This window comes from Sus scrofa, chromosome 9, assembly GCF_054392235.1.
Source record: "Sus scrofa isolate SSC_HxYL_T2T_F1_AM1 chromosome 9, Sscrofa_HxYL_maternal_Yorkshire_Landrace_v2.0, whole genome shotgun sequence".
In the NCBI taxonomy this organism is placed as follows: Eukaryota; Metazoa; Chordata; class Mammalia; order Artiodactyla; family Suidae; genus Sus; species Sus scrofa.
This window is the reverse complement of record NC_139391.1, coordinates 48,755,717-48,782,635: the sequence shown is the minus strand read 5'-3', so window position 1 is coordinate 48,782,635 and position 26,919 is coordinate 48,755,717. Positions and strand designations below refer to the sequence as shown.

Below are 26,919 nucleotides of genomic sequence, written 5' to 3'. Positions count from 1 at the left end.
TGCCCTGCAGAATCATCTCATTTACCTCAGGACAGCCGCCACTTCTCCCCACCCCTCCGCCAACACAAAGACATCGTGTTCTTGAAGGATCCGCCCTCAGAGACCAGCTTGTTAATGACAAAATTATTACAGGTCTTCGTGTCCTCTCCTCTACGAAATCAACCTCCTTTTAAAACAGACAAGACAAATGGGGTTTGGAGACTGCATCAACCATTGTTATTGCGCTCAAAAGAACAACTCAAGACACGCAGAGAGTGGATTTTCAAAGAGGTGTTTTCTTGATCCAGTTAAAGTTTTTATTTGGTGAAAAAACTGACGTTGAGACAAAAATTATTTTAAAATTGTGCGACAATATAGTAAAGTCTTCAGCATCCATCAGTGATAATAGAAACGTATCAAGGCAATGGAAATCATCAATATCCAATTTCACTTTGGAGAGAAACATGGATTTCACTTGAAATAAGAGCAGAGCAGGCCGTTGTTTTGCTGCAGATACATTTGACTTTGCCTAAAGTTTCTAGTAATTCACAAGAGTCTTTCAATGAGAAAAGACATGGAATATCTAGCATTACATTCCATTTCAGCATGTATACTGGTTCCATTTGGGGATATTTACACATGAAACTAATACCATTCTTGGGTGACTTGGCTCTGATGATTTAAATATGGCTGCTCAAAATTCGCGGGCAGAAATGTATATACAACTATTCTCCCTCAACCCGTGTCCGCTGGCGGTACCCCTTCCGAAAACATGTTCTGGCTCATGTACCCAACGGCACATGTAACCTCTTGCTATCTGTTCCATACCTCAGTCTTGCATAGAAAGTAGTCTATATAAACTTAATGCATTGGCTTTTAGGACACAAAAATTGTACCTGAAAGGCAGCACACACTTCCTTTAAGAAAAATAATGCAGTAGGAATGTCAAGATACAATGCCGACAGGAGGGAAGATTCTGCACAGAGTTTGAGAGTCAATTCCTAAAATCAATGTGGAGGTGATATTTGGTTTGCTGACTTCCCCAGATCCTTTCTTTGAAGGACCTTCCAACTCTCTGCAGGGAAGAGAAACATCTCAGGGATTCAATAGGACATTTTTAGTGGGAAAGTGGCCCATCAAACCTGATAGGATGGGGTTTCTGCCCTCACGGAAGTACTGAGAATATGGTCTCACTGGGTGGAAAGTGACCACTGGCTGAATATTTGAAGGCAGGACTCCCCCTGCCCCCAAATGTCCCACAGGTTTGTGAAGGGTTATGTTCCTTAAATTGTCCAAGTACAGCTTGAACTAGTGGGTCACACATAATGGGCAGAGAGAATGTGCAGCTGTGTGTTGCATATCTGTACCCCAGGATACTACCAGAAATGGAATCCCAGGAACCCTCTTCCCAAAGTTGGAAGTTTCACCCGTCACCAAGCTTCCTCACGATTTCCCCAGCTTGCCAGCAATCACTGGAGCCTCTCACCTGTGGGGAAAAGGGACTGCATAGCCATGGCCTCTCCCTGGACTCCTCTACAGAACTCTACGCTCTGTTATTTTACCCCCATGGACCCACATCTCATTAGGCTTGGGGGCCCCTCAATCCTTCAGGGGGCAAAACTAGCTTCCAGAGAAAGTGTGTACACAATCTCCCTGCCACCAAACTGAAGTGGGTCTACTCGTGGTCCGTCCTGGTCCACGGAGATGTGGGCTTCTGACATTCTAATGCATCCTGGGAGAAAAGAAAACCTTTTCCCTGACAGTGTGAACTTTGGAGGTGGCCTCTCCAACGAGGTACAAAAAAACCCCTTCTTCATCAAAGAACCAGGGGCTCCAATTGGTCACAGTGAAGACAATTATTTGGTCACCTTCAAAGGCTCCATGTAGCTTTTGTTCTCATATCCTTTTGTCACTCTCACCTCTGGACTCTTGCAGCTGGCTTATCTATACATCAAAACCTCACAAAGCAATGTATGCAGAGAGAAGAACAGTGCGTGCTTCAAAAGTTCATAAAAATATACAATTTACACATAGCTGCATCTATCTAGCTTAGTCTTCAGGAACTTAGCTCTTCTGTCTATATAAAATACTCTAGCCCTACAAGGCTGCTTGTTCTCAAACAGCCCAGTGGCATTTTCCAAGGAGGGGGTGATGGCCAGTCTATACAGTACGGTGCACTAAGCATTGGGAGGCACTGGGAACTAGAATCAGATGCTCAGAAACATCTCAAGTTGCCAACTGGAGATGTGCTCTGTAGAAAGGCTTTTGCCTAAGGAAAAATGCAAGAGGAAGAGTCTCGGAGCCTTTTAAATCAGCTTTCACAAATGCCACCAAAAAGTTGGCAGAAAAAGAAGAAAATATACTTACTAGCAGTTTGATTAAATGACTTGCCTCCCACCAGACTGTTAATCTTTCAGTTACTTAAAGTGCTTATTAAAAGGGGCTGTGGTAGGGCTCAGAGTTTTGCAGAAAACTCCCAGATAAGACAAGATCAAGCCCAAGAAATTCCAGTCTTTAAGAAAAAGAGAGAGAGCGGAAAGAAGAAAAAAACATGCTAGGAGGAGGCTCATGACTCGCCACCACGTGTTGAAATAAATGGAGCCCTACCACCGGACACAGTAAGTGTCTGCAGTTGAAAATACTCCTCAACCTATATGGATACATACAGAAATAGAAGGTTTAAGCTACAAACATTTTAATTGGCTCTTCGCTTCCCAAACACTCCCTAGGTAGAACAAAACTCTATCACCCAAGAACGATACTTTTGGTTAAAAGAAAGCAAATACTTGTGAGAAGGTGACGCACTGCATCTAAGAGGAGATGGGGTTTTGACAGAGCCTGCGGATCAAGGACACACACGCAGGAGGGAGCGTGACTTTGGAAGAGTCCCAGCGTGCACTCCTTCTTGGCTGGGAAGAAGTTCTGCAGGGAGGTGCACTCAGTCGGTATCACAAAAATGCTGGACATCGGTGCTTACAGCTCTAGGTCTAAAGTGCGGGAGTCAGTCCCCGGTGGATTTCACATACCTACCAAGTGGCCACGGTCTGAACACTGGGGTGACCATGAAAGGCCGAAGGGACCAGCCCGGTGTTTTTACAGAGAGCAAGAACTCTAGTGCTGCAGCCACTGTGAACAGGACTGAATGGGCGCTGAGTCGTACATCTGCTCCATCTCTCTAAGAATGAATAGCACTTTCCCTTTAAATCAGGCGGGGTACTGGCAAGCGAGATGGAAGGAGAGGAAAAAAAAAAAAAAAAAAGACAAGGCACTGACCCAATTCAAAAGGACTGCATATATCAGTATGGATTTTTAAGGACGGTAAGCGGCCACTTCAATGCAAACACAAAACTTTACATTCAAGATTCTGCAGTGGTAAGTAAAAAACAAAATAATCCCAGAAGGAAAAATTAGGTACTATATATCTGCCAGTGTAGCTATCATGGCACAGATCCAGAACTCTCTCCCACAACTGGAGCAATTTTTTTTTTTTTTTTTTTTGCAATGACAATGACACCAGTGTATAATAAAGCAGTGTTATCACTTTGTAGCTTTGAAAGCCACGTCTTGCACAGAGGCAGGTACAGTAAGAATCCGTCGGTGAGTCTAAGAGAGGAAGCTGTTGCTTGCAGGGCTTCCCAAGTTGCAGCTCTGTTGAAATGAAATGGAGCAATGACTCAATATGCTCTCCTGCCAAACGCCATCGTGTGACACACGAGTCAATAAAAATGGATTGTTTCCGGCATGGTAACAAAACTGCTTCTGTTCTCCACCCCTGGACCCTACAGGCGAGGGGCTCCTGACATGTGGTGTCCGATGACCACTAAAGCCTTGCCCTGCACAGAGTTCCAATAAATTAACAAAACAGCATAAAAGAACCCTCCCCCCAGCACACACCCGAACACTTTCATATAAACTAAATGCAAACAAAATTTTTAATCTGAGCATACTTTCAAGGAGGAGGGATGTCATCCATCACTCTTCTCTTGAAGTTTTTATTAAATACTCTGTGTCTTAGAAAAATAAAAAGAATGGCCAACTCATTGAATCAAAGTTATCTCACAGACGTAAAAGCATGCCCAGTAAGCATAGCCCTGTAAGACTACATGAATATCAAATCAAAGCAGTTTGGTTACTAAAATCAACCTGGTTTGAAGTTCACAGTTGATTATGACAAAGTTTCCTTTCCTTCTTTTTTTTTTGTTTTGTTTTGTCTCATTTTTGGCCCGTATAAAAATAACATATTGCAACTCAAAGTGCATCTTTTAAAATAAACCATCAACTATCTTTATCAAATAAAATATTTACACCATTTGGTTTCTAGTGAGGAAAGCTCTTTCAGGCTATCACCATGGGGACGTCGTCTGAAAATCCAGTTATCATCGGAGCATCTTCATCATCCTCCCCTAAAGGCAAGACAGTGGGTCCTTGGTGAGTCCCAGCGCACTTCCGCCTGACCCCACTTCCCACCACTGACCCCCCCTCCCCCATCGCAAGCCCCAGCCCGGAAAGTTAGCAGCAGAGCCTGAGCCAGGACAAGTGATGTTAAATCCCTGCCCAGCTTCTCTCTGCCACTCTTGGCTCACGTGTTCCCCACCAATGGGCGGCCAAGCTTACCTTCATGGTAACTTGAACTTAACCATATAAGGAAAGTAAATCTTTGAAGGAGGAGGATCTTATCACTGCTCCAAAGGTCTAATGGGCAGCTAACATCGAACATACTGCCTGCTTTCTCCTTTGCACCCACACTGCTCATAAAGGAAAGGACCTTAGAGGAGTGTAAGCATTTTGAGGACAGCGTCCCAGAGTCATGGGTGTCCCCTTGTGGCCCCGATACCACCAAGTGCTGATCTTCCTTCCATGATCACTGCACAGCCCCACTGCCCCCAGTAACAGAAGCAAAGAACCCACACTATTTACACAAGGCAATCCAAGTGCTTGTAATAAAGCAAGAAAGGAAACTGAGAAGAAAAGAGAGGACACCTAATATCAAACGATCAGTGAAAACGAAATACCTGTCTTTATAAACAAACAAAAAAATATATAACCGCCAGCGAGGACCTCCCTGGTGGCTTGGGGGTTAAGGACCCAGTGTTCACTGCTGTGACTCAGGTTTGATCCCTGGGGTGGGGGGAACATCCTCATGGCACACACACGAGTAAGAAAAAAAAGGAGTAGCCAGTGAGGTTGCACTAATCAATCAGAAAGAGAAACAGAAGATGGGGAGGGCTTCTTTGGACAGAAGCCAACAGGGAAGGCACGGCTTTTTGTCTTGACTAAAATCTCCAGAGATGCCAGACCTCCAGGTCTGTGCAGGATGACAGGGGGTGGAAATTCCTGAGAATGTGCTGATACTCGGGGACTATCCAAGCCCAGGGTCTATCCATCCTTCCTGCACAAGGCAAGCTCCTACCTGTTCTTTCACAAAACTCCCTGTGTCGGGCCAGAAGCACACATCATTGAAGAGAGTTCCGGTATTTTAATTTATGAGCAATTTCAAAGCAAAGGGCTCCAACTGATTCAACCCAAAGCAGTGGGATCGCTGGTTAATGCAGACCTCCACCAGTGTCAAAAGATGAGCTCAGGGGAGGTCCCTGGCTTTGTGGGTCCATCCTGGGAGGAGGGGCCCCCACACCCTGCCCTACTCACCCAGGTCATCCCCCGAGGAGAAGATGGCTGAGCCCAGCCTGGAGCTGTAGTGGCTGTTGGCAAAAGCCGTGAAGCTGTTCTGTAGCCTCCGATGCTTTGTGTAGAGGATGGCAAACCCGATGCCCAGGCTCAGCAGTATCAGGAACAAGATGGGTACCACCACGGCAGCAACATCAGTAGATCTGGTGGCCTGGATGGCTGACACATCCCTACCTGCCAAGGCAAGATGCCAACCCATAAGCCTCCTATGTAAGGGCAGGAGAACAGACCAGCCCCCTGCCCCCAATGCCCCACCCATCAAAAAGATGCTGAGCTACCTGATCCGCCTGCCTGGTGCAGCACGTTCCTGCCCTGTGACGCCTGAATGTTTCCCTGGAGCTGATGGTGCTCAGGCCATGCGCATGCAAATACGGTAATTACATTAGACTCCTAATCACTGCCTCGTTGGTTATTTAGATAATCTCTTGGAAGGGAGACCTTTGTTGGGGTATCAACATTGATTTCATTAGCATTATTACTTAAGACCACTCGCCTGCCTTACATAAGAGGATGTGAAATCAGACCACTAATTAACCAGATTGCAATTATTTCCCCCTACTTGGCACCAAAGTCACTCTGAACTGCAATTACCTGAAGCTCCATTAAGTGATACAAACGAGATTTCTTTACTGCAATACTGAATTAACAGCTCATGAAGTTTTATGAGGTTTTTTAACTTAAATAAGAGAGAGAGAGAACCTTTCCATACACATTTAACATTTTTTAAAAGCTCTCTGCAAAGCCACTTGGGGTCTATAACCTGACAGAGATGCTTCCTTCCCACTGTCACAAATAAATACTAGCTTTATCATGATGTGCCGATAAACTTGTAGCGACAGGGCTCGGTGGCAAAGCCATCTTCCTGCTGGGTTAGGGCCCGTCTTCCTGGAAGGGGTGGGCTTTTTATGTCGGCAATCCTGAGGAAAGTCTGAGCCTGAGGCAGGAACACAGCTTGTGGGAGTCAGTTTGACTAAGGAAGCACAGCGGGCCTTCTCCATCTTCACGAGGAGCCTCGTTAGGCTTGAGGTTGTCCCCAGTGCAAGGCGAGGTGGTGCCGGCTGGGCTTCTGCCCAGGGGGGCAAGCTCAGCAGCCACCCAGGGATTCAAGCCGACAGGTCCTCATAAAGACAGGCCAGAGAACAGCCCCTTCCTGCAAAGCCTGACCTGACAATTCAACACCCGAGTCTTCCATTTCCTTTGCTATTACCTTACTGGAAAAAACGCCACCAAATCTTAGTTCATATGTCCCAACCAAACCGCAGGAGAAAGCTCTAGGGGAAAGCTCTGGGCTGGAGCAGTTAAAAGGAAGCAGTCTGGGGAGTTCCCGTTACGGCTCAGCAGGTTAAGAACTCGACTAGTGTCCATGAGGATGTGGGTTCGATCCCTGGCCTTGCTCAGTGGGTTAAGGATCTGGTGTTGCCGCAAGCTGTGGTGTAGGTCGCGGATGCAGCTATGACCATGCCGTAGGCTGGCAGCTGCAGCTCCAATTCGACCTCTAGCCCCCACCCCGCATCCAAGGCAGGTGAACATCAAGGGGCAGGATGTGGCCCAAGTGGTCCACCCAAGTGATCCTCCCACCTGACAGTCTTGGTTTTACAAAGGGGGCTCTATTTAGCAAACACTAGGACAAAGGGCTGGTGGTTTGTTTCATACAAGACCTTCTCAGAACCTCTAACTCACTACAGTCCTCCAAAGGGACGTGGTACACATGGCTTCCCTATTTTAGGGGGGTGCCCGGGATAAATATCCCACCAGGAGCCACCCCGGGAAGCAATACAACACCTCTAACATAAGCCTGTGAGTTTAGGCACTGGTCACTTCTTGGCTGGGAGTAAATGGAACAACCAAGTCCAGTGGTAAGATGTTTGTTGGCATCCTGGCTAAGCTACTACAACCTGAGCAGGCTTTCTGTGTAAAGGGAAGGCTCCTCTCCCCCTGCCACTGGCAAGGCCAGCACTGTTCTCTCTGAGAGTCCAGAAGACAGATTCCAGGCCAACTTCAAGTTCTCATCTAAGGCTGATGGCTCAGATGAAGGGGAAGGCTGTGAAATCAGTTGCTCTGGGATGAGATAATCCACTGGCTTGGAAAATAATAAGGAATATTAGCATAGCAGAGGCTCTGAAAAGAACCCCCCCCCACCAAAATAAACAATGAAACTCATTAACCTCATGCTTCCCAAACAGAATTTCATTTTTAAACAAAATCTCCCTTTCTCGTGTTGTACTTTCAGAACTGATCACCTTGTGATCCCAGCTCCTCACACCACACCTGGCTCAGAAATACTAAATAAGTCGGTGCTTAATTAAATTGATGCATAAATGACTGTCTTTTGAACTGCAAGAATCTTTTAAATGCATTTTAGAAAAACACATGTTCATCAAACCGTGCTACGCTCTTGATATATTTCCCCAGAACTAAAGACAGAAACAGGCAGTAAGAGCAACTTACCAGACCCCAACTCATCATACAGCAGGACAGCAGGCTCCCCACAAATCTGGCTGCCAAAAAGGCACTGGGCTTGGACGGTGAAAGTGTAATTATGACCCAGCTTCAGGTTGGAAATTTTAAAGAAATTGTCAGTAGTATTCCCAAGGTACGCTGTGATGTTCATGGCGCTGTCAAACATGTGTATCTCGTAGCCCTGAAAACAAACACACGGGGGATTGTGCAGGAAGTTACCTAAGGAATCTGACAGCTTCTATTTATGATAGATTCCAACTTTGTGTGAGCTCCTGATTGTAGGCTTTTACAGATGCTAAAGCACTTTATGTTTTCGTTGCTGTTCTTTTCACAGCACCACTGAGATACTGGATTCAGGAAATGGGAAATTTCTTATCCTCAATGCCTCAAGTCACTACCACATGCAGTTCTGAGCTGGGTGGTAGAAATGAAAAGCCGAGCCCCAACAAAATATGTCAGTGCACAATTCAAAGTTCTGGTCAGCAGTCTGCTTTGTCTCAGAGAATACGAAATGCCACAAAGAATCCGGACAATTCAGTAACGGTTCACTGAAATGGGATTGGACTAATGATAAATCCAAGTGGCAGCGGACTCCAGCCATGGGGTAAAAAAACAGAGCTTGCAAGAGTAAAAGCAAGACATTTCTCCTTAGGACCAACTCCATGTGCTAACTCCACTGCTGGCTTGCAACTCACTTCCTATCTCCAGCTCTCTAGCTCTTCCAAGCCGATCCTAGTCCCAGACTAGCCTGGCCTTGAACTGAAGAGTACTGTAGTGCTCAGGCTCCTCTTCATTGGGGGAGTGTGTAATAAGCTTCCCAGGTAGACTGGCTCATGGACAGCCCTGGACTCCTGTGCCGGAAAAGTCCCTCTTGGACCAGCCCTAACCCAGCATGCAGGCCGGGGTCAGGACTGACTACCAGACTTCCTCGTTGATCTCCAAGTATTCCAGTGTCAAAGCTCCCAGCAACCCCACACCCCCTAAAAAGGACCACCTCTCTTATCTCTATCCACATATTGGTCCCCATTGCATAACCATGGTCTCCTGGTTCCCATTCCATTGAACTGCCTCTTTGAACTCTAAGTCAGGAAAAAGGATCCATTAAGCAAGCTTATGCCAGAACCCTCCACTGGGAATGGAATATGACCTCAAGCCCAACCTTTATAAAGGTGGGCATCTGCCACTCGGGAAGAAGCCCCCACTGCCAAACTGGGCCTCCCAATACCATTTGTCTGCCCTCCCATTCCTGCATTCTCTTTTATAAACTGGGAACTACCATTTATGATTTTCTATCTCACTTATATGTGGTCCAGGGCATTAGCAAAATGCATAAAGCTGTAAGGATAAAAAAAATTAAACGACACATCAACCACCCATAATTTACTTACTTCGGGTGCCTTCTCTTTGTTGCTGTCGTAAATAAAATTCCTTATGCATGTTGTTTCCTTAGAGTGAAATCCTAGAAGAACTGCTGGAGCAGAGGATACAGCACTTTCAAAGTTTCTAACCCTCATTATCCAAGTGCCTTGCAGAAGGCTGAGAGGATTCATACTCCCAGGGCGTTCGTCTCCCCAGCTATTACCCATACTGGTAGTACTCTTCCCTTCCCCCCCAAACACCTGCCAATTTAACGTGAAAGTGCTCTCTTTGTTGTGGAGAAGACTAGCAAGGCTGAAACGTTATTTTCTTTTCCTCACTGCTGCTGGAAATGTTTCGTTACCTGTGCCGTGTTCAAAATTAGAACACGGTTGACCCTTGAATCACCCCGGGGTTGGGATGCCAACCCTCTGAACAGCCAAAAACCCCAGAAAGGAATTCCTGTCATGGCTCAGCAGAAACGAATCTGACTAGAAACATGGGGATGCAGGTTCGATCCTTGGCCTTGCTCAGTGGGTTAAGGATCTGGCATTGCTGTGGCTGTGGTATAGGCTAGCAGCTGTAGCTCTGATTTGACTCCTGGCCTGGGAACCTCCATGTGCCAAGAGTGTGGCCCTAAAAAGACCAAAAAAAAGCAAAAACCACAAACACCCAAAAACCCAGAAAAATTTGGAGTGGGCCCTCCATAGGCACAGTTCCACACCCTAGGATTCAACCACCCGAGATCATGTGGTTTTGCTGGTTCTGCACAGGAGGGACCCACACAATTCAAATCTGCATTTTTCAAGGGTCAGCGTGCTTCTGTTTTGAATAGATCTGAAGGCTTTCTTTATATTTAAGTAGAGTAACCATCTGTATGTCACGGCTGTGAGAATTTTCAAATTTTAATTTCGCTTTGCTTCCAGCATCACACAGTGATGATTTAGACCCGCAGGGCTCTTTTCAGACACTACACTGCAAGGTGCCCACCGCTGATTTGTTGTGTCTCCGTCTGGCTCATGCTTTGCTGACAAGGGGGCCAACCCGGCTCCCTTTGAGAATCTGTCCTCCCTTGGGTGGCAAATCTGTTCCCAGGGGCCCCTCTCCTCCTCCTCTCTCCTGCTACGAATACAGTTACTCATTTGTCCGTAACAAAGCAAAACTATGTGTTTCTCCTCTGTCCACAGACTACCTTCAGTTACTTCCTGCTCCCTGGAAAGACACTGATGAGATGCCAGGGTGACAGTGAAGCTCAGTTCCCCAGGACTAAAGCCACAGCCCTGCCCTTGGACCAGAGAGGCGGGGCCCTTGGTTCTGAGGCTGAGCCTCATCCCAGCCTCGGGAAGCACGGTGAGAGCCCCAGCCCATTTCCCTGCCTTTTAGGGGACGACGAGTTCAGGATTGAAAAGTGCTTAGTGCAGAGATTCTCATCTTTAATGGGCAGTATAAACATCTCGCTAATTAGCAATCCTACAGAAAAACGGTCCTTTAATTCTCAAGTTCACTCCCCTGCCCGGCTTTTTCTTTTTACTCTATCTATGCCAGCAGGCTGTTAACAAGCTCATCTCGAAAACAGCATTTCAATTAGATTTCCAAAGTCATTGAGAAGGAGGGAGGAACTTACCCTGCTTTCATTAAAATGCTTTTCCTTCAAAGCTAGGCTTTTCCAAAACAGAAGGACGTGGTCATTTTCTGTTATGATTTTTAAGGCATCAGGTGCTGATAAAGAAACTGAAAATTAAAGAAGTAGGATGCAATTAATGGCTATTTGAGTCTCCCTTTTCTTCTCCATCAAAGATTGATTAAATAAGGCCAACCCTGGAGGGACAGTTTAAAGGAGGAAGAGAACACACATACTGCCTCGTATAGAGCCTAGCACACTGCAGACACTCTTTAATGGCATCTGGTTGTTATAATATCACTGGCTAAGAAATCAGCATGGTATCTCATTTGGTAGCCCTTAGACTCAAGGATCCCAAAAACAAAGGGGGTGGGATAGGCCCACGTTTAAAGCCTGCTGATCTCTGCTCCTGCCCCATGTGCCAGAGGGGCCTTAAAGCTCAGTGAAGGGGCTAGGGAGCTCACCCTGAAGACACAGCCCTGGAACAACGATAAAGTAGGGCCCGGGCCCACTGCTCACACTGCCAGGCTCCGTTACTGACACTCTGATATTGCCTACTGCTGTCCGAATAACTGGGCTTATTACCTGCTCTCTGAACTTGAGCCTGACTGCTGAGCAAGCCTGGGACTGGTGGCAAATCCTTTGCTAAGATACTACCGGGGTATTGGTCCTCACCCATTTCTGCACACAATATTGCCACAAGGCACCTAAGGCAGCTTCGGTTCAGGTGCCCAGCAGCAATGCTTGGCTTTAAGCAGCAAATATTCAGTTTTATTTCTACCTCTCTTGAAAATGTTAAAACCAGCTAAAGGAGGGGAGACCAGAGGAATGGAGATTGTGGAAAATGATAGTCACTCCCCGGCCCAGGGTGCCCTGGCCACCACCCCGCGGCCCAGCCTGGATTCTAATGGTAGTCCCTGCACCTCCTATGCCAAATCCTGATGCAAATCCCATGTCTCAAAAAAATTAAATTAAAATAAAAAAGAACAGGAAAAAAAAAAAAAGAAAGAAAGAAAGCAAGCCCATGTCTAGAGGCATCCCAGGAGCACCAGGGGTGCCTTGTGCTGGGAGGAGCCCTCCAGTCGCTCGCCTGCTTACCTGTGGTAATTTTGATGCTGGAATCTTTGCTCATGTTCCCCAGCTGGACAATGACATGGTATTTCCCCCCAGGTTCCAGCTTATTGAGGGTGTATTCCACGGTACTGTTGCGAGATTTTACCTTGTAGCTCCTGTCACTCTTCCTTATTAGATCTTTAACTGCAATTGCATATAACTGGGACAAAACAAAGACATCTTAATGGTAATCAGAAACTTGGTGGGTTTTTTCACTCTTTGCCCTTCAATGGTGGACCATGTAACAATGGCTGGGACCCACGGCAATAGTATTTTGAGCCCCAACCTCTGACTTTGTTCTTTGGAAAGCCTCTGGGGTGATCAGATCCAACCTTCTAACAAGCATTCGCTCCCAAATTTGGGTATCGAATTATCAATTTGACCCAAAAAGAAAAAAAAAAAAAAAAACTCAAGGGAAAGCCACATTTATGGTAGCATCAGCAAGTAGGATGGAACAGGCAAGAAAAGCCAAGTTCATTGCTCAACTTTTGTATCTCTGCCACCCCAGTAGTGTTGGGATGCTGTCAGAGGGGTCTATGAATGAAAGTGTTCGGTCTCAGCCCTAAAGGACAGAAATTCCACTTACTTTCTCTCAGACTGCTCCTTACATATATGGGGACGGGGGGAAAATAAAAGGACAGGCAGCAAGGACAGGAAAGTCAATCATCAGGCAGAGGTTTAGCGTCTAAAAGAATCTTCACAATCAAGCATTTATTTATTTATTTGCTTCTGAGAGCCACTGGTGCAGCATATGGAGGTTCCCAGGCTAGGGGTCCAATTGGAGCTGCAGCTGCCAGCCTATGCCACATCTGTGACCACAGCTCATGGCAACGCCAGATGCTTAACCACTGAGTGAGGCCAGGGATCAAACCCACATCCCTCACGGATCCTAGTTGGGTTCGTTACCGCTGAGCCATGACGGGAACTCCACAACCAAGCATTTAAAACGACCCACCGAAGGCAGAGGGGACGGAGATAAAAAGCAGCCTGAGCAAAAGAAAATGGGAGATTCTTCTAGAATCAATGCCTCTTCTTTTAGAATAAGGGCCAGTAAACGTTTTCTGAAAGGTTCAGAGAGTAAATATTTTAGGCCTTAAGGGCTAGATGGCCTCCACCACAACTACTCAACTCTGCTGTCTACAGCACGAGAGCAGCCACAGATCACGTGCAAAGGAACAAGTATAACTTGGTGCTAATAAAACTTTATTTAGAAAAACAGGCAATGGGCTAGATTTGGCCTGCAGGGCTTTGTTTGTGAAGGTTGAAAAAGCAGAGAAGAAAAAAGGACAAATCAACATGGTAGCCAGAAAGGATGGTGACGTGACAGCTAAGTGGCAGCACCTGAAGGACCCCATCATTGGCCAGACAGAAATCAGGGGAGAGACATCCCCCTGAGCTCCAAGCACCAGGCCTAGGTTTCTGGTGCCATTACAGGACCTCCCCTCCTCCACCCCCCAAACCAAACCATATCGAGAATAAGCTGCCTGGACGCCTGGACGCCTGGCCTGCTCACCAGGTCCTGGTCAGGAGAATCATACGGGGATTCCCACTTGATGACAGCGGAGGTTTTGCCTGTATGGACCACATGCAGGTGACGGGGAGGGAGCCTGCTGTCTGGGATCATCCTCACCACGACGTAGTCCGAGGACGGCCCTTGGTAGGGCACCACCACCCGGACCTGAAACAGACACCACGTGAACCCACGCACGTGTTACCAAATCATTTTTCCTCACAACAGTGACCGGTACACAATTAAAGCTCAATGCACACAAAGAGCTACAAAATAATTCCCCATCTTTCCCAGACCTCAAATCCATTTTCCCAGAGATAATACTAGTAATGATTTCATGTCCTTCTTTCTAGAAAGGTCGCATGCAAATACAAGCGCAGATATATGCGGGGGGGTTCATACTTAATATGTCTATGTTTACACATGAGGATGTATGCGTGGCCTATTTTTTTCTTATTTTTACCTAAGTGGGAAAACATCACACATATTATTACATATTATTATGCTCCTCACTTCTTTTAGTTAATAACAGCTTGGGGAATGGTTCCAAATCAGTACATTTAGTTTGCTGTATTTGTTCTGGATGGCTGCCCTGTATTACATGGCAAAGATAAGCCATACCGTTTTTTAACCAGTCTTCTCTCGACAGACATGTTTCCCATTGTTTGTTATCACGAGCAATAGCATATCAAGTACATTTTTCCATATACCCTGGCACACATGTAAAAGCATGTAGGCTAGATTCCTAGACATGGAATGTGACCAAAACTCCGATCTATCCCTGAGACCCACTGACCAAATTCTCAATCCTGCAAGGGAGCTGCCATAGATTCAGTGGCCGTCCACTCTGTGTTTCGAGTAAAAACCTGATGCTTGTGAAGAACTATCCTTCTGTCTCCTCTCCCCCTCCCCCTCTCTCCCTCTCCCTCTCTCTCACATACACACAGATCCTGGAATCCACATCACCAGCTCTCCAGTTCCTGGGTCTGAGCTAGGAGCTCAGCAATTAAGACACCGCAAACAAATAAAACATTCCTCTGTCCTCTCTGGCATAGGAAACTTACCAGAAACAAATACTGCTCATCTCTACTGACAAGGACTGTTTTGTTGTGCTGTGAAGTCGTCACGCTCTTGGGGTTTCGATAGAGGTCAAGAAAGGACGTAGCATAGAAAATACCGTAAACCTGTTAAAAGGAGAGAATGAAAAAGGACACCAACTCAGTGGCCAGTGACCTCCTCTTCTCAAAAGCCCTAGTTTAAGACCCTGGGAACAGCTTCCAAAGAGCTTACAGAGAGGTCTTCATTCAACATCTATTTCACTAGTATTTACAGAGAAGGCACACTGGGCCAGGCAGTGGGGTCCCACCTATAAAGATAAATATGGCACTGTCTCTGTCCTTAGAGCTTGCTTTTTTGAGGCCAGCCAGGCAGAGGAGAAAAATGGAGTTATTAACGAGTTGTAAATACAGAAAGTTAGATGCTATACTACAAGTTGCAAATAAGCTGGAGAAAAGGGGGTGACCAAGGAAGGGGACACTCTACCCGTGTGAGGGGGGCATGGGAAGCCAAACGGATGTGCTGAGGGGGAGCAAGTGTGCAAGCTCGAGGTGGAGTGGGGAGGCAGGTGCACAGACTGCCCAGCAGGTACCCATCTGCCCTTTATTCCTCAGACGCATCCTGGTTCTTCGTGAGAACCGCCACCTGGAAACATGCCTACAGCTCCATCTCCCTCTAAGCAGGAGAGGCCCCAGGACAAGGCTGGTCAGTGACAGCAGGGAGGGCTCCTTAACCTGCAGGGAGAGCCCTTGATCCTGCCCTCCTGCTGCCTGGAATATGGAGGGCGATGTGGCTCCCGGAAGCCTCCTGCACTGTGAGGTGACACCGCAGGCTGGAGGTGGCAGGGCCTGGGGCCCAGATCAAACCAAGCTGCAGCTGTAGAAGCCCCGGAGGGCTGAACTCCAACGCCAACACCTTTTAACTACACTAATGAAAAGCCACTATTCTAAGTTCCTATTCTCAGAGGCCATTCTTAGCCCTAAATGGGAAAGACTTTAAAGCAGGAGAAGGGACTAGGATGGCCCTCCTAGTGGGGAGGATGGGAGCTGAGAGCGTTTACAGTGGGGTTACGGGCGATGGAGGTTCCTTTGTAAGGCACAAGCAAAGGGCATTTTCTCCAAGAGCATAAGAGTGGGCGAGACAAAAGATGTAAAGAAAACCGTACCTATCTGGAGAAGCCGTGTGGATGGAGGGAAACCAACAGGGACATGCAGAGGGACTTTGGTGTCCTAGACAAGCACATGGGATTGCAGCAGGAATTGGGGAACAAGAGCTCGGAGCAGGAGATGGGATGGCAGAGGGGGCCAAGGTTGCAGAGGCAGGCCTGCTTCCAGAGAGGAAGCCCCGTGCAGCCACTGGGTGGAAGCTCCAGCCAGGAGCCAGGAAAGAGGTCCTTGGAGTCAAGAGATCCAGGGTGTAAGACAGCCCCAGGTATGGAACTAGAGACTCTCATACTGAGTGAAGTAAGTCAGAAAGAGAAAGACAAACACCATATGATATTACTTATATCTGGAATTTAATATACATCACAAATGAACCTATTTACAGAAAAGAAACTCATGGAATTGGAGAATAGACTTGTGGTTGCCAAGGGGGAGAGGGAAGAAGTGGGATGGACAGGGAGTCTGGGGTTAACAGATGAAGACTATTGCATTTGGAGTGGATAAGCAATGAGATCCTGCTGTACAGCACGGGGAACTATATCTAGGCATTTATGATGGAACATGATGGAGGATAATGTAAGAAAAAGAATGTATATATGTATGACTGGGTCACTTTGCTGTACAGTAGAAATTGACAGAACACTGTAAATCAACTATAGTGGAAAAAATAAAAATCATTTAAAATAAAAAATATCACCCTATGTGACAGTGATGGTGGCCATTCTCACAGTGGAGAGGACAACGATGAGTGAGATGTAGGCATTCTCAGCAAGCTGAAGACAGGTGGAGGCTGAGAGTTTTATCCAGCTTCGTCCTCTGAAAGCTACAAGGAGTATAAGCAGCCTCTCATCAAGGAGGAGCCCAAGCTAGGCTCCTTTTCTGCATTCACACTAAAATCAAGCCACAGGAGTTCCCTGGTAGCTCAGTGGGTTATGGGTCCAGCATCATCACTGCTACAGCTCTGGTTAGAGCTGTGGTATGGGTTCGTTTCCTGGCCCGAGAATTTCTTCCTGCTGCAGGTGTGGCCAGAAAAAAAAAAAAAAAAAAAAAACAGGACAAAACAAAAATCATATCACAGGCCAGTGTTCTGTCCCTGAGACCCTACTCTGCAGACGGCTGGGTGTGATGGGTGGGCGGGCCCTGAGTTGATACATAAACAGAGACAAAAGCCCCTCTGTGAGCAGAGGCTACCTCAAGGTAATGTGGACTCTGAGCATTTTCCTCTCTGTTCCTGCTTCAGAATCAGGTTCTGGAGCAACAGAAGAGCCAAGGCTATTAACGAGCTTAATGAACCTGAGCTCTGACTCAGTCTGTTGCTTTCTCAGCCTCGACTCTGGCCAGTTAGCTCACCTGTCCGGGCCTCAGTCTCCCCACTGGGAGAGCAGCAACATCTACCCCCCAGAGCTGGTGGGAGGGCTAAGTGGAGACGCGTTTGAAGGGCTGGCATCATGCTGGCACATGGTGCTAAGTCTTCTCTCTCCTTCCTTCTTCACGGCTGATCTCACACACAATTATGTGCAAACCTTGGTCCCTTCCCCAGGAAGAAGTCCTGCACCCAGTGCCCACCGGGGATGCCTCAGAAGACCGGGCTGGTGCCTCCCTCACCAGCCACTGGGTCCTCCCTCAGGCTCAATTACAGGTTTAGGTCCATATGCTTTTCCATTTGGAAGACCCAGGAAACGATCCTTCCTTTCAGAACTTACTAATGAGTTGGGAGATAAAGAGTAGACAGAAGATAACAACCAGGACAAAGGAGCATCCAGTGACACACCATGCTGGGTGGCACCAACTATAAATGAGGAGTGTGTAAGGGAAAGAGATGGAGGAGAAGAGGGTAGGATCTGACTACATGGTGGGAGGAAGAAGGCCTCCAGGAAGAGAGGGCAGAAGCCCAGGCACAGAGGCAGGAAGGGGAAGCAAAGAGCCTTGGGAAGGCGTGTGTAAAAGCAAAAGAGGGTGCCCCCTGGGGGCAGGTGGGCAGTAAAAACTCCAAAAGAGCACAAATCTCATCATAGAGAAACAAACTGTACAAAAACAAAAGGAAAAGAAAGACCTATGTGCAAGTGCAGTGAGGACCCAGGAATGAATGGGGGGCAGATTTAGTGGGATGGAGAAGGTAACTTGTGGGGGGCCACACAGGTGGGGTGGGGCTCGTGGAGCCGGGGGCATGGTCCCCAGTGCTGTAGTAACTGTCACTGCAGCTGGCTTCTCCCCCATCCCAAGGTGAGTCCCGGGCTCAGGAATACCCCCCCTCCTCACACTCGGTCCATTGGACAGCACACAGCAGAAGATCGTTCTCTTGGATGCCAGGCCAGGGTGTGGAAAGAGACGCTGGATGTCAGGTGCCTCTAGAAGGTAATCCAGAACCGACCAAGAGGGTAGCTCGTGTTTGGGGTGAGGGGGAAAAATGCAGGAGCAACAGAGGGGAAAGCCCAGGGGCTGTCCGGTGGCCGAGCGCCAGGGGCACAGCCATGCTTGCTCTGCCACAGTCATCCTAGCCGACTTACCACATTCCTGGGGCCGGTCCAGGTGCATTCCACCGCCGTCTGATTGATGGCCTTGGCTTTGAGGCTTGGGGCGGGTGGGCGGACGCCTCTGGTCGTGACATGCTCAAATGCCAGAGGACTGTCCCCTAAGTCTGTCTTGGCCCAGGCAGAAATCTCGTAGGGTGTATGAGCGGTCAGGTTGCCAACTGCAGAAACAGGGACAAAGGGCGGGCGGCAGCCATCAGGAACACGTATCTTTATGTGCACCCCCTATGTTTTTAATGCCATCTCTGAGCTGAAGTGAGTCCCACATGTTATAGGATTTTTATTACAAGTCCCCTCAGCATTATGTATTAATTGCTACTGCAAGTAACAGTGCAGGGACACCGGGGAATTCCTTTTAAAGCTGACCATCTGGGGATATAAATTGGTACAACCCTCCTGGAGAGCCATTTGGCCTTGTGTGAGTGTTGAAATCCTTCATAAGCTTCAATCCAGTTAAATGAAAGGGACCCCAAAATTTGTGCAACCAAGATGTCCAGCACAGTAGCTATTACGGTAGAAAAAATTATACGTAATCTGACTGACCAGTGACAAGGCAATGTGCATTCATGAACCGCTAACATGGCCATGAAAACTTGTTTCCAAGAATATATAATGAGACTAAAAAATTCTCTTATTTAGGTTAAGTGAAAAAGGCAGGATATAAAACTATATATTGTATGATTCAAATTTTACTTAAAATGTATAGAGAAATCAGTAAAGAGGAAAAATATTAACTTTGGAGATACCCAAAATGTAAAAGTGGTTTCCCTGGGAAGTGTCATGACATATTACAATTTTTACTGTAACTTTTTTGTTTTCTGTTTTCTGTAATAAACAGGTGCCCCCCCTTCCTAATTAGGAGAAATGTTATTAAAAACTAAAAGAGCAGTGAAAAAAAAGGATATGCTAGGAGTTCCCACTATGGCTCAGTAGGTTAAGAACCTGACTGCAGTGGCTTGGGTGGCTTCAGAGGCATGGCTTTGATCCCCAGCCTGCTGCCATGGGTGAAAGGATCCAGCATTGCTGCAGCTGCAGCTTGGATTCAATCCCTGACCCAGGAACTTCCATGTGCCACGGGTGTTGCCACCAAAAAAAAAAAAAAGAGAAAAAAAGATAAAGAAAAGAAGGCTATGTTAAGAGGACAGCCTTTGGAATCAGAAGGGCTCGGGTTCAAGGCCCAACTATGCTTTGCAGCTGTATAAGAAAGAATGACATAGTCAAACTCCCTAGGTCCATTTCCTTGCTGCTAAGGTGGAGGAGACTTACAGCAGCGGCCTGTGGGAGGGAATAAAAAAGGAAATGCTTGTAAAGCGCTTGGCATGGCCCTTAACGTATAAAACACAACACCTGCTAGGATTGAAAGGACTGTGCAAACAGGACGAAAGGGAAAAGAAAGGAGCTCCCATGTCCTCCTCAACATTCCCATGAAGCCTTGGCCACTGAAGGTTTTGTCTTAGGAATAAATTAAAATCCATCCTTTAGCTCATTTTCAGAGAGGAGAACTGGACCCCCTCCCCTCCCCTCAGTTTGTCCATTCATCCCACAAATATTTATTAAACGCCAATTATGCTCCAGGCCCTGCGTTACCCTGTACCAGCAAAGGAGGAAAAAGAGAGACTGGTAAGTAGACCCAGGAACACTCTCATCTGCAAAAATCATCTACAAAGTGTTAATCTGGCTTCCCAGTGTATCCTCCTTTTTAAGCCTCTGACCGATGAAGAACCCTCAGGTTAGGAAGGGGTTTAGGGACCCACTCACGGACCCCTCACCTGGACTCAGGACCAGCATCCTCAGTGGACAAGAACCTGCCTGCTCAGATCAGCTGCAGAGAAGACCCTGCCTTTCCCAGCACCCCACAAAAGCTCGACCGCCCGGAAAGCACCTTTCTAGCTTTCGTCCTCCCAGCTCACACACCCACCAGCTCCAGAGTGCTACCTCTGTGTGATAACATGCTCCCTTGGAAGTTCAAGGTTCTCTGCTCCTGTGCATGGGTATCAAATGCCCAGAAGAGGTTCACCACATAGCCGTTCACCTGCCAAGGACGAAGGGGCACATTACACGAAGCGTTCACATCACCCGACACAAAAGGCAGCCCTTTTCTGTTGTTTGTCAGGCTCTCCCTTCTTACAATGGACAGGCTGGTCATTCTGACCCTTAAACCTGTTCCTTTTGTGCTATTACTGAATATTTAACTAGACTCCTACTTCTATAAACAAATGTGAGACCATTTATAACGTAAAATGTAGAGTCAATGAAACAAGAAGAGTGAATGCAAAATAAAAGGACAAGAACCGATGAAAAAAGGCAGAAAGAAAAAAAGTTGAAAAGGTAATTCGATTATGGTAAGTACGGATCAATCTTAGCATAGGTGGTCCTTGTAGCCAAGGCTAAGTGGTCAATCCATTGTCTAATAAGAGCACATACATCCATCCTTGAGTCACGAAGGACTACCTTTTCCAAGTACTGAGCTCATCGAAGGATTTGATCTAAAAATACTGGACAGCACACAAATTAAAATGTTTTTAAGACCAGAGACTATATATAGACAAGGTCTACCTGAGGCCATGTCTGGCATCAAGTGTCTCTGAAACCAAGAGTGTGACACCAAACTGTAGTTCAGTAAATGGACAAGGACTTTGAAGGCTATTGATTCCAACAAACTTCACAGCCAGGGAGAGACAGGGGGAGAAACAGGCAAGAAAGAACACTATGGAAGGTGGATCCAAACTTGAGAAATCTGGGGACACAGATAATTATGGTGAAGCTGGCTATACAGATGGACCACACGGAGGGGATGAAGGTGCTGGAAGGGAAGATACTGGGTGGATATAAGCGGATATGCTTTCAACATATCTGACTCTCTCCCAAGACTCTCTTCCACTGTGGGAACCTCTGCATTAGCGCTTAGCACCAGGAAATCCAATAAAGCTGAAAATTACAGGGCATACATATTCTGTTAACACCAACTCCTTATTTGCACTGTAGCTGTGAACCATTTAATTATATTGTTAAAAAAAAAAAAAAAGGCACCAGGCTGAGGCAGAATAATTACACATGAAGACTCAAGTTGCTCTTTGTGGGGGAAGAAACCAACCTAGTCGTATTTTAGCTTCACCGGACCAAGTCATTCCTTAATCTTCCTATGGGTTCCCAGGCAAAGGAAAGCCCCACCCAACCGCGGGTTTGAAATTTCAGTATTACCTTGATGTCACTGTCCATGGACAGGGTAAAGCTCAGGGAGTTTTCGTCGTAGCTGTCTATGTGGATGTCTGGTTGTGGAATCACTGAGAACAAAAAGGGATTCAAAAAGAGAAACCATGTGATGAGAAGTGAAGAAGGCCGCACTTAACCGTTTTCAACTCAAGAGACAAAGCCATCTTTCAGTTGGGGAAGAAAGGGCATTTCTTTGGCTGTTTTTCCTCTTCTATCTCTTTTACCACGGCTGTCCTGAAGCTGAGGGTGGGTCCACGGTTGCCTGGTGAATACAGAACTATCTTGGCTCCGTCTGCTTTCCTGGCCAATGGGGTGGAGCCGAAAAGTCCCATGATGTCAATGTCCCAAATCTGCCCTGTTTCAGCCTGGTTCTGAAAGGCGCAGGGATCACACTGAAAGCCACCTTTATGGGCACCAACAACATCTGGGCAGACTCAAGTCCTTTTGGAAGGCTGACAGCAGGAAAAACCTTCCGTCATAACTTGTAAATGTACATGTGGCAAAAGGGAAAGAATGTGGGCTCTGAGGTCTGGCAAACTGGAGTTCAAACGCCTGTTGAGACGCTGCCAACTCTGTGAAGACCTGGGGCCAGTTACCTGCTCCCACTGAGCCTGGAGAGAATCATCTACACAGAGGTGGGGAAATGCTCTACAATAATGCATGTGAAGGGCCAGGCACTCAACTGAAGTTCCCGTTCTCTCCCTTTCCAATAAAGTCCCACCCATGACAGATGACAGCACTGATGCTCCATTGACATTCTTAAAAAGACCAGAGCTCCAGCTGAGCACTGAAGGGGCCAGGACAGGGCAGCAGAGAGAAAAGACCACTCTTGGTTCAAGGGATGGGCACATGCTGGTCAGGTTGAAGGTCTACCCACCAGAAACCTGATGCTGCCCTGCCAGGTGTCATCTAGGAGGGCTGGACGGGATGGGCATTGTCAGAAGATAATATTGAAGCAGCCCCTTGTACATTGGACTCTCAGCACACGTGCCTCTCACACAGGCAAGGCAAGAGAGATCAAAGGAGCAGATGTAATTTGGTGGCAAAGAGGTGTATCGAAATCTGAAGGCGTCTCTCCCGATGATCGATCAATGTGGGCTTGAGAAAAACCCAGTCACCAGAGGCAGAAAGGCTGTCAGGAGTTCCAGGCAGCCAACTCGGAGCAAACTAGTTTAGGTGTTGCTGTGAAGCGACCTGCATTATCACTGAGGTGGCTGGGAACAGACCAGCGTCTCTCCAAATCCCAGTGTCCTCAGCCACAACATGAGCAGCAGAATGCGGACCGGGTTGATGAAGACTGAGAAAGACCAAGTCATGTGAAACAACCAGCGCAGCACTTACGACAGAAGTGGCTTTTCTCAGTGTTGTTATGACTAATCCACTGCATTTGCTAATGAAGGTGGTGCTTCGGGGTGGGGGGGCGGTGTGCCATGGCTGATTTTGTCCCCCACCTTCTTAAGTTACTATGACACGAGATCACAGGTAGATCATGACACACGACTTCCCGACTTTGTACATAGTTGCCTCTGTACACAGCCTAACCAACACACGTATGAGGAGTTGAGGTTGAGCCTCAAAATCACATAAAGGAAGTCTAAGGGCGGCAACTACCCGCCGAGATTTTCAAATGCAGATGTGACTTGTGATAAGGGATTCTAGGTACTACCTGTTTTTTGATGACCTTCCAGTGTCCGCCCTTTTCAGTATGTATGGTCAGTACATTTTGCCTCATTTTGTAGAGGAAAATAATTACCACAGTCAAATCTCTAGGGGAGCATGAATTCAGGGCACTTTTTCTGATACCCACCAGCGCCTCCAGATGCAAGGACTGGCCAGCTTCACCAAGTCCGGCTGCCCCCTACCCTGATCTCAGTGACCCCACACTTTAAAGGCAACCAGACAGTGACCCTCCAAGACCCAGACCCTATTTCTCACAAGCTCCGGTTAAAATAAAATCCCCCAGTCAGGTTCCACGAGACACTTCCAACTTTCACACCCGCCAATCCAGAAATAAGAGCCCTAGTGCCGAGACCCAAAGACCCAGACCGGGAAGACGAGCTGGTCTGTCTCCCACAGTGCATCAGAGCCTTGTTTCTGCTGCTTCCATCCCCGGCTTATCCACGATTTCATGGGCTCCTCCTCAGCACCACTGACGGGGTGGAGGAAACTGGACTGGACCCTGCCCTCGTGAGGCACATGAGCAAGACAAAGATCCCGCTGTCCAGCAAGCAGGCGGTGGAGTGGCTCAGAGCACAGGCTCTCGAGTCAGGAGATGGGGTCCCAAATCCAGCTCTGTCACTTTACTGACTGTGTGGCAAGTGACAGCCTCCTTCTAGTTCCTTATCTGTTCTTGCAGTCGTTCTGAGGGTTCAATGACACCAGCTGGTAAATGCAGGGCAGCAGGCAGCCCAGCCCTCTCTGAAGGACTCAGGCACTAGAAATCACCACCTATGCATGGTCGCTTTGTGCCACAGGACACTAACACATGTCAGCATGGCGCTCTGGCAAAACCACCACAGATGAACATGGATAAAATCATCTCTCTCAGCTGAGAAGGAATCCTTCTATTTTGTAAGGATTGTGCATGAGCACAAGGGCCGGGCATGATGGTCCCTTGTGTGCTTTTATTATAATGATGCTCAGTTCTAGAAAGAGGAATAGCCCAACACTCACCCCAAAGACTTCCTGTCTAAAGCACTATGGAGCCACCCAGAAATGTGCCCGTGTTGCGGGGAAGGAGGCTGTGTGAAGCTTTTAAATCAATGCCTGTCCATTTTTCTGTCACACCAAAAGTTACTTCCAAAGGGCTTCTATCTTCTCTAAATCTGCAAGTGCTGGAATCATTTACCTTTTCCTTTGTTGGTGGTGGTAATGGATTTAGAATCGCTCCAGTTTCCTATTCCACGACTAGTGACTGCCGCCACCTTTCAAATGAGAGTGTGAGTTAGCATGAAGTCAAAGCAATACCCCATTCAAGCCAGAATCCCAAGTGAGCTAACAGGGTAAGGATTTGGCAATAAGGATGGAAGAAATTATACAGGGAGGGATCCAGGACAGTCAGAGGCTCCAGCAACTCAAATTAAGACCCGAGAAGAGCCAAGAGGAGGGGATCTGGGTAGAGGGAACTGTGACAGCGCTGAAATTACGACATTTCTGTTGACTGACAGATGTCAAGGTTTTTCTAAAGGGCAGGGTGTGAGTGGGGAGTGTGTGTGTGTGTGCCTGTGCATAAACATATGCAGCTGCTCGTGTAAGGGAGTGTATGCACTTAATGGTCTCAAACCATGTTCTGCACAGGATCGCTTTTCTACTAAAGACACTGGTAATATATTTCATAAGAACCCCACAATATCAGCTGATAAATGCCACTTAGCATAGCTTGGAGCTCCCTGCAGCTGAAGATAAGCAGAAAAGAAATGCGTGCAAAAGTCATCAGAGCTGAGATGCTAGCAGATTCACTGGGTTAAAAGCAGGTAACGCTGCACTGCCATCATTTCTTGGTTGTCTGAGCAAAGTCTGATTTCAAGTTCTCTATGGCACGGGTTTATGAGACTGAAAAAAAATGATGAGCTCCCAGAGCAAGGGGCTGGGTATGGAGCAGACCACTAGTAAGTATCTCATAAAGGTAGGCACGGATTTCTCCCAAAAGAACAACCATCTCCCCATCTTCCCAGACCACCCACGTGGCGGACACACGAGTAAGCACTCACTCGGACAGTGTACGGGGCGTTGAGGAGTAGGTTCCTTATTTCTGTACTGTTGCCGGCAGACCTCTGGGAGGCCCACATCTTGGAACCACTCCTGCTGTATTCTACCTGCAGTCAGAAGAAGGACATGCTAGTAACAGGTAACCAAAGGGCTGGGCATCCGGACACCTTACAAGGAGGCCGGCAAAAAGGGGAAGATAGAAAAGGTTCTGACCAATGCAGGATTCCTTACAAGGTGACACCAAACCAAGTCCTTATCACACAGAACACGCTTCTGCTTCTGCCAGACCCAGAGATCTCCCATGCTCACCCCCAGGGACAGCCCACTGCTGGAAAGTACTTACGATGTACTCTCGGATGAGGCCGTGGGTGTGGATGGGAGGGGTCCAGTGGCCCACGATCACCCCTTCCACTTCCCTGTGGAGTGACAGCTGGAGGTTCTGAGGGGCATCTGGCACTGGAAAAGAAACACCGCGAGGTTAAAATCCATCTGCATGTGGGCCAACTGGAGGAATCTCCCTGAGCTTAAAACGCTGGCCAGAAAGAATCCAGAGGGAGTTCCCTGGTGGCCTAGCAGTTAAGGATTCAGGGCTGTGACTGCTATGGCTTGAGTTTGAGCTCTGGCCTGGGAACTTCTGCATGCCAACAAAGGGGGAAAGAATCAAGCAGTGAAACCTCTCCACTAGAAAAGGCTGTGACCTCGGTCTTCCCATGGACAAGACACCTTTCCTCTCTCCCAGGATGCAAGGCCTGCAGTCCACACAACAGACCATGGCTTTGCAGGTCTGCTGTAGGTCTGGGGCTCAGAAAGCCTGCAGGACACAATGACCTGGGCAGGCTAAAGTCACCACCGGCCCTGGGCTTTCGATGCCAAGATCGTAGTTGTCAAGGATGGTGTGTGCTGCCTTGAATCTCATATAGCCCAAGAACCGTGGGCACCGCTACGAAGGGGTAAGACGCACTTTCTAAGAGCACAGAACTTTCTGTCTTCGAATGAATGGGATCCTTAGTAACTTTAGGGCTGGCATTTCTAAGACTTTTCTGGATCTTCCCTTCTGTGACTGCCTTCAGGGCCCAGGTGGAAGCCACACAGAAACCAATTATAATGCCTTCTAGACAAACTTCATTTTAACTGCAGCGTAGTTATTCATGTTAATAATCCACAGAAGATGAACATTAAGGTTGAACTGTATCACCCAAACCCCAGATTTCTATGCTGAAGTCCTAATACCACTATCTCGGAATGTGTATTTGGAAATACAGTCTTTCAAAAGGTAATTAGCAGTTCCCTGGTAGCTTAGTGGTTAAGGATCTGACATGGTCACTGCTGTGGCTCAGGTTCAATCCCTGGCCTGGGACCTTCCATATACTGTGGGTATATGCCACCCCGCCCCCAGCAAAAAGGTAATTAAGTTAAAGAGGTCATTAGCCTTAATCCAATATGACTTGTATCTCTATAAGAGGAGGAAATTAGGGCACAGGCAGGCACAGAGGGCAGGCCACGTAGAGGCACAGGGAACAGACG

At 47.4% G+C, this 26,919-nt stretch overlaps 1 protein-coding gene across 23 annotated transcripts in view; it reads right to left on the bottom strand.

Annotated features, from left to right (window-relative positions):
- Positions 1-255: 255 nt before the first annotated feature.
- SORL1 (sortilin related receptor 1) overlaps positions 256-26,919 on the bottom strand; it is a 218,259-nt gene continuing 191,595 nt past the window's right edge. For 16 of the 23 annotated variants that reach the window (XM_084978368.1, XM_084978363.1, XM_084978367.1 and 13 more), the window contains 13 exons: positions 25,739-25,851; positions 25,398-25,502; positions 24,536-24,611; positions 21,676-21,758; positions 20,410-20,506; positions 18,451-18,635; positions 14,789-14,908; positions 13,728-13,892; positions 12,200-12,374; positions 11,105-11,211; positions 8,113-8,305; positions 5,626-5,838; positions 3,909-4,382 (listed from right to left, as the gene is read on the bottom strand). In XM_084978368.1, the coding sequence (XP_084834494.1) occupies positions 4,315-4,382; positions 5,626-5,838; positions 8,113-8,305; positions 11,105-11,211; positions 12,200-12,374; positions 13,728-13,892; positions 14,789-14,908; positions 18,451-18,635; positions 20,410-20,506; positions 21,676-21,758; positions 24,536-24,611; positions 25,398-25,502; positions 25,739-25,851 (1,700 nt within the window). In that variant the 3' untranslated portion in view covers positions 3,909-4,314. Of the gene's footprint in view, positions 3,813-3,908; positions 4,383-5,625; positions 5,839-8,112; positions 8,306-11,104; positions 11,212-12,199; positions 12,375-13,727; positions 13,893-14,788; positions 14,909-18,450; positions 18,636-20,409; positions 20,507-21,675; positions 21,759-24,535; positions 24,612-25,397; positions 25,503-25,738; positions 25,852-26,919 lie in introns of those variants that run through there. The other 7 variants (XM_084978364.1, XM_021063010.2, XM_021063012.2 and 4 more) reach the window with 3 other exon arrangements.